The sequence below is a fragment of the Vigna radiata genome, chromosome 8 (assembly GCF_000741045.1).
Source record: "Vigna radiata var. radiata cultivar VC1973A chromosome 8, Vradiata_ver6, whole genome shotgun sequence".
NCBI lineage: Eukaryota > Viridiplantae > Streptophyta > Magnoliopsida > Fabales > Fabaceae > Vigna > Vigna radiata.
Window position 1 is genome coordinate 38,158,914 of NC_028358.1, and position 12,191 is coordinate 38,171,104.

The following is a 12,191-nucleotide window of genomic DNA, read 5'->3' on the forward strand; positions in this document are numbered from 1 at the left end:
ACCTAATTCAACCCCACAAAATCGGATAAGGTTTGTACCTTACTTATATATTATAAAGTAACTAGTGGAAATAGAAATGTCCAAAAAAGAAGAAATATCGTTAGGATAGATTTTAACAATGGCTTTGATACCATATTAGAAAGTGAGTTTTAAACCTAACTAATTCTCACAAAATAGGTTTGTAAGATGAAATTTGCACCTCACTTATATATTATAATGACCTTATTTCTGGTCGATGCAGAACTTCCAACAATTATTGTCTTCTTACAATTGAATTAACTGAACATGTGTTAGTCTTGTTTTAGGTTTGAAACTCAAGATTCACAAAATTTAAATTAGAAGTTTCAATAGAATTTCAAGGAAGTTGCTAAAAAGTTGAAGATTTTAATTAGTTTGTCTTTAATAAGTCTTTGTCAATGGTTCAATCTTAATTCTTTAAAGCTCAAAATATCAAATGTTTGTTAAATGGAAAATTCACATCCATAAAGTTATGTTTAGATAAGATTTTTAAGTAAGTTTTCAAAAGTTAAATAAATTAAAAGTGGTCTATTTAATAAGTTATTTTATAAAGAAATTATATTATTTTTTTAACATGTGTATAAACTTAATTTAATTTATGAAAAAATACTTTTATTTCTATATTTTATTTTTCAAATCGTCACTTTCTCAAACTAAGTTGGATCAAAGTAAGAAGATGAGTCTATAATGAAAAATAATGCATAAATTGATAGTGAATGATAAGATATATATTGATTATACTGTATTTATGGTGGGATGAAAGTGTTTGATGATTTTATTGAGAGGTTGGACCAACTTTATAGAAGAATGACTAGAGGTGATCACATAAGATGCTCTAACCTTGACTAAAGACAAGATATGGTTGCACAAACATTTTGGTAGCATAACATTATGATTCTCAAAGTGGTTTTACAAGAGAGAAGATGCTTCTACTTATAGAAGAAGATGTCTCCAAAATGTATAGACACAAAATTCTAAAAATGTTACCTCAGTGCAAACCTTAAAAACATATTTTATCTTAGTAAAGGAGGAGAAGACAGGTGGTCACTAACTTTTAGAAAAAAAAAAAAAACTCTCTAAGTCTAAAAGTGTCATATGATCATTATTCTTGTAAAACCTTTCCAACTAGAATTATGACACATGACCACTTCTTCTAATGTGAGATGACTTCCTCTTTGCCTTGTCCACTAAGTTAGTTAATTACCCAATATTAATCTTAATCTAGACACAAGGTAGGTAATAAAAAACTATACACTACTTCATTCATGACACAAAACTTAAAAAAAAATCTAGATCATTTAGATATTTCTAATTTATTATAAGTGTTTCATGATGACCTAAAAGATATCTTACATAAATGATTTTAGCCATTCTTAAGTATGTTTGGACCATAGTTCCAAAATATGTCATTATTTTTTTCTTACTAAAACTCGTATATATAATAATTTGACCTTTAAGTACTTTAAAACTTTAATATTAAAATTTTAAAAGGATTAGTTATGATATTTATTAAGATAAAATTAAAATTCATAATGGGACAATAATGCTTATGAACATTATTTATAAAAAAATCAATAGTTTTAAATCTGATTAGAATAACATAAGTTCATTTATTCAGTAATTATTAGTTTCTTAAAATACCTTTTATAACTAAAAATAATTTTAGGAGATTAAAGCAAAGTTGTGTTGGGCATTCAGTATTTCTATAATGATCTACCTACATTTTCATAAGGAAAAAGTCTTTTTAACAATTCTTTTTTAACAACTTTTTGACAACACATAGATGATAGTTTGTGATTGGTCTGTTTCAAATATATAGAGAATGGTGACACATATCAAAAAGTTGTTAAAAAAACATTATTAAAATATCATTGTCCTTTCCACAAAGGACGCTTCTTCATACACCTTCATAATTTATTCCAGCACATCTATACATTTGAAAATTCTAACTTTACCCTCTTCTCCTTTGGAATGTGGAAATGTCCCAGAATATAAATCCTGGATAAAAAACTGTATTTTGCATTATAGATTTTGGAACACAAAATTAACATTTCAGAATATAAATTTTCTATTTCGTGTAATACAGAATACAATATAAACAAATTTTCTATATAAAATATTTAAAATATAAAATTTATATTCTAAATTGTATAATTTAAAGTATAAAATTTATATTTTCTAATATATGATTCAAAACATATTTTTATTTTATATTTTGAATTACATAATTTAGAATATAAAATTTATATTTCAAATGTATAATATGAAATACAAAAATAAAAAATGCATTCTAGGTTGTGAAATGTCATACACTCCAGTGAGAAAATGGAGATGGAGAAAACATTGGTCGTGAAAATAATTTTAAAAGTTTTAAGATTATATAATTTAATTAAAAAATAATTTTTAAATTGTACAAATTGAAAACGACAGAATGTAAAAAAAATAAAAAACTAAACTATGGAAGAGCATTTCTTCCCGAGCCTTCGTATTTTCTTTCTGCACCTCCATAAGCAAAGTTTAAAACATTTTTTGTCCTTTATCTTCCTTTTCCTCCATGCGCATCCCTCGTCACCATTTTCATAAACCAAATCATTAAACCCCATTTCCACTCAACCCTAAAACCTTCTCACTCACCACGTTGCATTCTCCTTCTCCATCTCATTCCAGGGCTTAACAAAAGATAACAAAAATTGTAAACGGAGCTTACAAACATATAAGAAATTAAAGAAAAACATGCAATTAAAAAAAAAGACCCAAAAATATTAATCGGGATTCGCATAAAAGCATAAAATACGAAATTGTACGATTTTTTTTTTTAAATGTCAAGTGTATCGAGCTTACAACATTAGATCCAAAAACACAATTATACCAGTTTCTAAAATTTTAAGTTTAAATTTTCATGCTCTTTAAGCAGTTAAATTGATTGACACTTCAATAAAGTACAAAGAGATTTGTTTCCCTAACAATTAACAAACCTACTTCCTTAAAAAATACATTAAACTTGCTTCATGGTTAAATGTTACAAAGCAAAATTCGTTCGGCCCCATAAATGGCAAAACAACAATAATAAAAAAGCTCCTAAACCAAATGAAAACAAAAAAAAAAATGTATAATGGAAAGTGCATCATATACACAAAAATTGGTAAAAACAATCATAATTTACCATATTTCTTAGCAAATGAGAAGGTAGACCTAAAGTTCCATAAAGAAAAGCTAATACTTTGTGTTCTAGGCCCTTTTTGAAAGGAGCATTATTGACAACTATGAGGGAAAGACATTAATATAATGAAGAATGTTTGATACTTTTTCTTATCTTACTAATAAAATCCCAGGCAACATGTGGGACGGTAGCATTGAACTTAGCAAACATGAAGTGAAGGGTCTTTTTACTTATTTGGGAAGAGCATGATGCCAGTCTCAGCAACAGCCATTTTACACAAGCCAAACTTTTAATCAAGCCTACGAGGAAGGGAATCACCAAGAATAGTGCCGTGAATCGAAACAACAATCTCATCTTCTAAGCTTTTCTCTATTCGTTTTTTATACTATTTATCTATCACCTGAAGTGTTTTAGCAAGTCCACGAAGACGATCTTTTAATAACCGGTTTCATTTGTTTGTCTTCTTCAAGGGAAATCATCCCCAAGTGAGACGGGTCCTCCAGCATCATCTTTGCCACCAGATAACCTGCTATAGACCATGTTTGGTATTTTCTTGCCTGTTTCCCAATATATCTTCCAAGTTTACCGTCGTAATATTCTGGCCACCCATCCTTCAGTAAACGACTCTCTGCAAGCTCAATTGCACGTCTTGCTATCTGCGGTCTCCCCGTTTTGATGCAAGCAGCTGTTACTAACCACAGGAGCACTGCACTCGAGCCACAGACATAGCAAAGTGAATAGTCAAAAAAAAAAAAAAAAAAGAATACCAAAATCAAGTTTATAACAACTTTATTTCTAAAAAAATAAAACAATTAAGAATATGATCAATCTTTAGAAAAAATATCTAAAAAAACATATTTCAGAAGCTATTAAGAATTATTTCTTTGGAAAAATAGTGTAGTTACATTACTTCTTATCTTCTTTTTTTATTTTAACTAAAAAAATTGCTTTTCATGAAATACCTACAAAAATAAATCAACTTCTATGCATCATTAAATCTCTCTTTTTCAAAAGCTCAATAAACGAGGACCAACACATTTGTAAAGTTACCAAGATTCAAACAAAAGAGTGTTCCACACATCCTGCCTTTCTGTTGTTAGTGACAGACATTATCATCGTAACTGAATATGGCAACACAAAGACACAAAAGGTGCATGTATATCAGTTTGAAAATTGATCTCCTAAGCCCTGAGAGTATAGATTTTTGAAACCCATGGTACTTGTGAAAAAATCTTAGTCGATGCCTAAGGACACCTAGTGAGGTTACCCAATTAACTGGCATGTATGTCAGAAGTATAACCGCTACCAAACCCCATGTTAAATGCATTATGAAGTTTGAATAATAAGCAGAAAGGAAGAACCTGGCCAAGATCCTCCGTTATGGTAACTCCATCTGGTATTTTTGGGATCACAACCAGTAACAATTCGCCATTCGTGGCTCTCTATTGCTGGGTAAGATATTTTTAAGGGCATTTCTCCAACTAACTCATCCCAACGAGCTTCAATAAGATCCATGATAGCCATTGATTGCTCTGGAGTTGCCAGAGAAGATAAAATTGCAACACAATTGCCTAAAGCAAACCATCGAAAATCCATCCTAGCTGGACTGACATTTCCGATAAAGTAGCCCCCACGAGTTGGCATAAACTCAAATACCCAATCTGGGATGGAATCAGGAATAACATTAAACTTATTTACTGCAGTATGTGAGTACTCTTCAGTCTTATACCGATAAATGTCATTTAGTTGTTGGAAGTCAAGCCAAAAGTAACTTCTCATGTGATAACTTAGTGCGTGCAATCGTTTCACAATACGCTCTACACATTCTTTCCCTTCGGCATCATCCTGTTTCAGCATTGACAAAGCAGATCTCAATGCCATAAAGAAAAGTGCTTGTATCTCTATAGGATAACCATAAATACCCTGCAAGAAAAAAGAAAGGAAGAAGAAAAAATAATGAATACAGAATGACAGTTCTACAAAATCAACCAAATACGAATGAATCTTAACAAAAGGGAATTGAAAGTAAACTACAGAAAGAATTGAACAGTTTAAATGTGATAACCGATCAGTGTAAAAACAAACTTGTCAATGTAAGAAAAAAATTCAACACTACCCATCTATACCATTCTTATACAAGCAGGATAAGAGAAGCAACATTAGTTATCTTAACATAATGAGAAACAACCACAAATATGTCTTACCATTCTTCGATCAACCATGCAGCATCCATCAGCACAGAGCAGAGTTGGAAATGTATCAAACCCCTCTGACAAGCATAGAGTCAATATAAGTTTCATTCCCTTTTGACAAGATGATGATTCAGCCAGAGATAGATCTCCCGTGGACTTTGTGTAAGCACGAAGCAAAATGATCCACCAGAATCCAGAGTCAACTGGAGCAACTCTTCCAATTGCACTCTCACCAAAATCTGCAATAAGCGTATCTGTTTTCCTAATGGGATCATGGAGGACTTTGAAACTAGCTGGCATCACACCTTCCCCAAGCTTAAATCGATCTACCCTTTTTTCCCACCCCTGAAGATGTAGTGTCTTCAACAAGAAGTTCTTAACTATATCTGGTTCACCATTCATCAAAAATGCTAGAGCACTGGGCACAAAATCTCGAACAAAAACCTATAAAAAGAATATTTATTCAATAAATATCCATTCTTAGATGATTACCATCAGTGTGACAATAACAATTGCTTTTAGGATTATGGGGAGAGGGTAACTATTAACACAAAATCCTCAGATTCTTCTCTTAATCAATAAACCATTCAAGGGAAAAAAGAATTGGTTTGCATGTTTACATTAATAAGGCCTAAAAAAGTAACTATAAGTCTAATTGCTAAAACTAAATGACACCTCTAGGAACATGAAATTAGGGCTGTCGAGAACTGGGTGTCCAAACTGTATGCAACTACAAGATTTATCAAGTCAGTTTGGTTCTTTGCTGAGCAAGGTTTTTCATTAACATTTGTCATTACCAAAATGTAGGGCTAGGTTGCATGTTAAACAAATGAATTGTCTGGCACAATCAAACATTCAACATCAACAACATTCATTTCTGTGAATTTTAGGGAATGACGGAACTTCCAAAATATTTTCAACTTACAAGTTAAGCGGAAATACAATAGAGCATCTGTTTTGTATGTTGCAGTACTATTAAATTCATTCCATTGAAGCTTTTGGATAAATATAGCCCAAACATATGGTATCATGTTTCGTTATCATAGACCAGATGTCTCATAAATTTTGCGGTAACCACAAAATTATTTGATGTTTCAAGTTCATATTGCCTCTGAAAACTTGTAAATAGTAAAAGGGCTTTTGGTAGTTTGAAATTAAATGCATTGCACGCAAATGTGCTGGGGTATATCGATTTTCAAATCAAAGTAATAAAGATGTTGATGACAACTTAATTCATAACAGTTCTAGAGCACACAATAAGTGTCCATAGCTTGCACATTTAAAAAAGATCTGTATACACCCCTGAGAACGGAATACGACATTTCCATATTGTTTGAGGAATTCACCTGGTCATAGTTTAGAACTTCCTCTGATTGATGATCAACAGCTGCAATTGTGCCAACCGGTTGACCTCTGAAATAGACTAGAGATTTTCTCAGGGATTCCCAGGCATCAGCAACCATGGGATGGGGCTCAAATGAATTCCGCGTAGATGAAGCAGGTGTGTTAAAGCCAGATCTTCCCCCAGGTGAATAAGTGTCATAATTTTCCAAGCCAGCTCTCGCAAGACCAATGGACAGTTCACTGAGTGACCTCTCATCAAATGATCTCTGTCTCTCAATATTCAATCTCGGTTTGTCAAGCAGACGTGAGAGATCAAAGTCATCCATCTCGGATATGGAGCAGTGAGAGCTGATTTTCCTCATTCCCAAATGGCCGTCCATTTTCTCAACTTCTCTAATAACCCAACTAATGTATCAGAAACGGATAACACTACAACCAGAAAAACAATATGTTCTAAGGTAAAGGAAAAAACCGAAACAAGCATATTCCTACAACCAAATCAGAAAAAACCAAGTGTATATATAAAAAAACATGGCGAATGACGAAATCAGAACCACAAAGCACGTTCACAAGTCACAATCAAAATAATCAAATTGATTAAAACTATAACACAATCAACCCTCCGTAAAGATTAAAATCCAGAAATAGGAAGAGAACCAGAAAATAAATTTTAAAAAATATCTCAGTACAAATTCAGCAGCACGAAAAATCACCTTCACCTCCACACCAATTGCATCATCAATTTCGAAAAGCCGAACACATTTACGAAAAGACAAGTGGCGCATTAAAGAAATATAAGTAACAGATCAAGATCCTGAGAATAAAAAACGGAGGAATCACCATTATTAAACGATTTAAACAAGACAGTAAACCCAAAAAATAAATCAGGCACGAGAGGTAAATTCAGAAGGTGCGACTTAGAAATGAGAGGAATTCGTGGTTGCACAGAAAAAAGAGACAGATCTGAGAGGAAGAAATGGATATCAACGACGTTGAGATGTGAAGCAAGGAGAAAACCTGAGGCAGAGGGAACGGCGCCGCGAAGAGATATTGCCCGGCAGAAACGACGGTTACTGGCCGGCGACTTCGCCGGAAAACGGTAATAGAAGAGAATGGTGAAGAAGAGAGAGAAAGGAAAAAATGAGACGTAGGTGGAAAGGCGGTATTTATAGAGGGGGACGAACGGTAGAAAGCGAGTCCCGGAGTAAGGGGAAGCAACGGACCGTACCGTCGTTTTTCTTTTCCTTTTTTAATTATTTTTTATTCCTAATAATTTGATTCCGTGATAGGGCGTTACCGGAAGCAGCCGGTGGTAGGGCGAAGGGTTTAGAAGGAGTGTCCACGTGGCCGAAACGATGCCGTTTGTGGCGTTGAAATCTCTCCCACTCCTTCCCTTCTCTCTCCTCTGTCCGTGAATTCAAAATTGGAAATGGGAAGATTGAGTTGTATCTTATGGTAGCATGTGTATTTATATTTTCTTATAGGTTATTATTTTATTATTTTGGAATTTATTAATTGGGTAGGTAGTTCGATTTGGGGATATTTTTCTCTCTCCCGAGATAGCTCCATTTCAACTTCAATTTCTCTTTTCCTTCTTCTAAAATAAATAAATGAGGAAACAAATTGACTTTGATATTGGAATTCGGATGTTAAGGTGTGATGGTGTGCATCATGACGCTGAAACAATATTCAAAACAAGTTTACACGAGGTTATATTAAGTTAATTACAATCAAATATATAATTGAGGCTGATTATTGTATTAATAATTTTATTTAATCCTGTACCAAATTATATTTCTCTCCTTATGTGATTTACATGATAAGAACTAATATTAAGGATAATGATATTCCGACAATATTTTTTAATAACATTTTAACATTATTTACGTGTTATTATGTGATTGTTCTAAATTTACTCCACAATCAATAATAATAATCATAAATATCGATACGGACCAATCATAAAATAACACATAAATAATATTAAAATATCGTCAAAATATCATTATCCAATATTTTAACATGTACATATTTATATAAATAATTTTAAATTTAAGTTAATTCATACAAATTTGAAATAAATAAACCTATTTAATTCAGGAATTGTATTTCAAATTTAGGTATTAATATTGTGATGTGGGGTTACTTTTAATTATTATTCATTTTTTATAAATATTAATAATTAAAAAGGATAGAGAGATAAGACATTTAAGAATTTTTATTAAGGAAATTTTTAAAAGTCTTCATCGAAAATTAATTCGAAAAATTCAAACATCAAGAAAAAAATTTCATATGCAATAAATGTTATTGTTAAATAGTACTCCCTCTAATTACAACTATATAATATATTTTTCAGTTTTAATGAAGTATTTATTTGTCTTTATATGTTTATTGAATATATGATTATTTGTGCTGCAGTTAAATAATGATAAAAGAATTTAAAATCAATATGAAAGTGAAAATTTTGAAAAATATCAGATGGATTAATTATTTTTCTTGATCTATATAATTTTTTTTAAACATGTTAGAGGTTGATTAAGATCCTAAGTAGGTGGAAATAAGTCAAATAATATATTTGTATACTCTTGATTACACATCGATCTATCCTAAAGTAGTGATCAACATGATAAAATATATAAGATTAAAGAGATAAAATAAAATAGTTTCAAAAACATAATATTTTTAACAAAACCAAAAAACGTGCCTATACATCATTGTGTACACATAGGTGTGTCGCTTCTCCCTGTTACGTGATAATATTCTTTCATTGTTGAAATTAGGGTCATTAAAATAGGTTAGGTAATTTAACTTGGTTGAATTTATTATATATTGATTACTTAGTGAACTAATTTAATCCGATTCACTTATTAATAAATTAAAAAATTAGAATTTGACCTATCTTATTACATGTTAATGAATTAAATGAGTTGGTTTATTTGTTCATTTAATTATAATTTTTTTTTTCACTTTTATAAAAAATAATAATTTTTTTCTAATTCAAATCAAAATAATAATAACTTATAGAGACAATTTAAGATAAAAAAAAATAAAAATAAAATACAATACAATCTAAAATCATTTTAAACTACAAATATACAAAAAGAACAAACACAACAAACAAAACAAATAAATTTTATTTCATTTATCCATTTACAATATTAGAATCTTAAATATATATATATATATATAATATTTTTTTTTATCCAACTATGATACAATAAAAAAATATTAATTAATAATATTGAAATTCAAAATAATAATTAGGTGGGTTGATGAGTGAAATTGGTCGTTTAATCCAAATAAATAAAAATATTTTTTTAATCAATAAACTTAGAATATTCAATTATTATGAGTGAATTAATGTAATAGGCCTTTAACAGTTATAGTAAATGTTTGAGTGTATAAACCGAGAATACGCCATATCTCAACGGAAAAAGAAGAGCCAAATTCTCTGGTTGGTGAAGATTCACATAGGAATACATTACTCACACTCTTAAACCTACCTTCAACATTTTCATATCTATATTAATATTTAAAGATATATATAATTTTTCGCAACTATTTCTTTTAAGATTTTATCTTCGTCCTTTCTTTTAATAATTATTTGGTTCATAAACACTTTGAAAGTCAATTGCTATTTTTATTTGTTTTCCCTCATAATAATAGTAATAATAAGAATAATAATGTCTTTTCCGTCACTCATTTTGACGAATTACCTTTTTCCATTTAATAAACAAAACATCATAATCATGATAGCCATATTCCATGCACTAATAATTTTCTAATGCAATGTACTTTACTTTACTCCATCTGCAATGTTCTATTTTATTCTTAATTTAAAATCTGCACTGATTTTTTTTTTCATTTTCATTGTAAACGAAAATAGATAAAATAAAACATTAAAAATCATACAAATTTATCATTTTTAAATTTCATTGAAGTTATAAAATGTTCTATCGAAACACAAAAATGAAGATAAATGTGGGGACAAATACTTAACAATAATGATACATAGACAATATTTTTTGACAATATTTGAACATCATCATACATGTCATTGTGTGATTGGTCCAAATGATACAATGACATCATCATGGACCAATCACACAATGACACGTATGATAATGTTCAAATATTATAAAAAAAAATGTTGTCTAAGTATATTTATCCTAACAAATATGTATATCTAGAAGCACGAGATGAAATTTTGAACCATTGATTCTGTTATTATTTGTCCATAAACATATTGCAAGTCAAGAATGAAAATCATAACCAAGTTATTTCAATTAAAATCATGTAAATAAGTCATAAAATAAAATGATGAAATTTTGTACTTTTTTTTTACTATGATTGAAAAGGACAATTAGATAAAGAAGTTGATAAGATGTGTTTCGTATATATTGAAGGGTACTTAATTATCTAAATCATTCGCGTGATTGTCTTACGTATGAGTATTGTTTTATTCTTCCAGGCACATTATTATTAATATAAAAAATATAAAAAATCTAATTGCAAGTTATCACGAATCTTTCGAGTATGTAAACAAGATCTTTTTATTTTTTACCACGTTTTCCATCTGCTGCTAATCTATTGTTTCATAAAAGACAATTATTTTTTATTTTGTGTGTATATTTAATCTTTGGGAGACACAAGTTTCTCGTTAATGTATTAATTTAATATTGTTACTTTTATGTGTAAGATGGATTTATGTGTTGTGTAATATTTACTACTTTGGTTATGTCTAATTCAATAGAGTTTAGAGTATTTAAGATTATACTTACAACTTTGGGATGATTTAACTCCAAATTTATTTACATGAATATGACCATATAGAATAAAAGATAATGTTTACTACTTTTTTTTTCAAGTGATTATAAATGATGTTATTGATCTTTAAATTTGTCAAAATACTGAAAAAACGAGAAAAAAAGAGAGGTTAAGATGAAACTATCATAAATATATCTTGCTGAAACTTATTAAACAAATATTTATTTTATATGTTATGAATAAAATTTATTATTACAGTTAGTTGAATTATTTTACCTAATAAAGTTTCAGAGTTAATTTATTAAAAATATCTTTAAATTATTTTATTCTTTTGTTTTCATCAATTCTTTATTTAATTTATTAATTGTACAATCAATAAAACAAAAATGTTTTATTAAGACAACATTTTTTCCATTTTTTTAATTACTAATTTCATAATTTCTTTTAAAGTATTATTATTTTTATAACAAATGAATAAATTATAAATTATTTTTCCATTTTACAATGATATGAAAATAATAAAAAAGACACACAAATCTTAATATATATATATATATATATATATATATATATATATATATATATATATGGGGTTTGTTAACACGCGTACGTCTGTTTTTCAGTTGGTACGTTTTAACAATGTGTACCGGATTATAATAGACAAAAATATCCTCATTTATCATGAATTCTAAGTTTAAGGTAGAGGATAT

At 29.4% G+C, this 12,191-nt stretch overlaps 1 protein-coding gene across 6 annotated transcripts; it reads right to left on the reverse strand.

The window, feature by feature from the left end:
• Window positions 1–3,106: 3,106 nt before the first annotated feature.
• LOC106772199 (probable alkaline/neutral invertase D) lies at window positions 3,107–8,166 on the reverse strand. Of its 6 annotated transcripts, none has more exons than XM_022785471.1 (6): window positions 7,732–8,157; window positions 7,428–7,528; window positions 6,717–7,107; window positions 5,383–5,814; window positions 4,540–5,101; window positions 3,107–3,884 (listed from the first exon to the last, which is right to left on the reverse strand). In XM_022785471.1, the coding sequence occupies exons 3-6, from the start codon at window positions 7,092–7,094 to the stop codon at window positions 3,589–3,591; spliced, it is 1,668 nt and encodes a 555-aa protein (XP_022641192.1). In that variant the 5' UTR covers window positions 7,095–7,107; window positions 7,428–7,528; window positions 7,732–8,157; the 3' UTR covers window positions 3,107–3,588. The 6 variants fall into 6 exon arrangements, with proteins under 6 accessions (XP_022641192.1, XP_022641191.1, XP_014513920.1 ...); XM_022785470.1 differs by having other exon boundaries at window positions 6,717–7,143; XM_014658434.2 differs by lacking the exon at window positions 7,428–7,528 and having other exon boundaries at window positions 8,012–8,166.
• Between the last annotated feature and the right edge of the window lie 4,025 nt (window positions 8,167–12,191).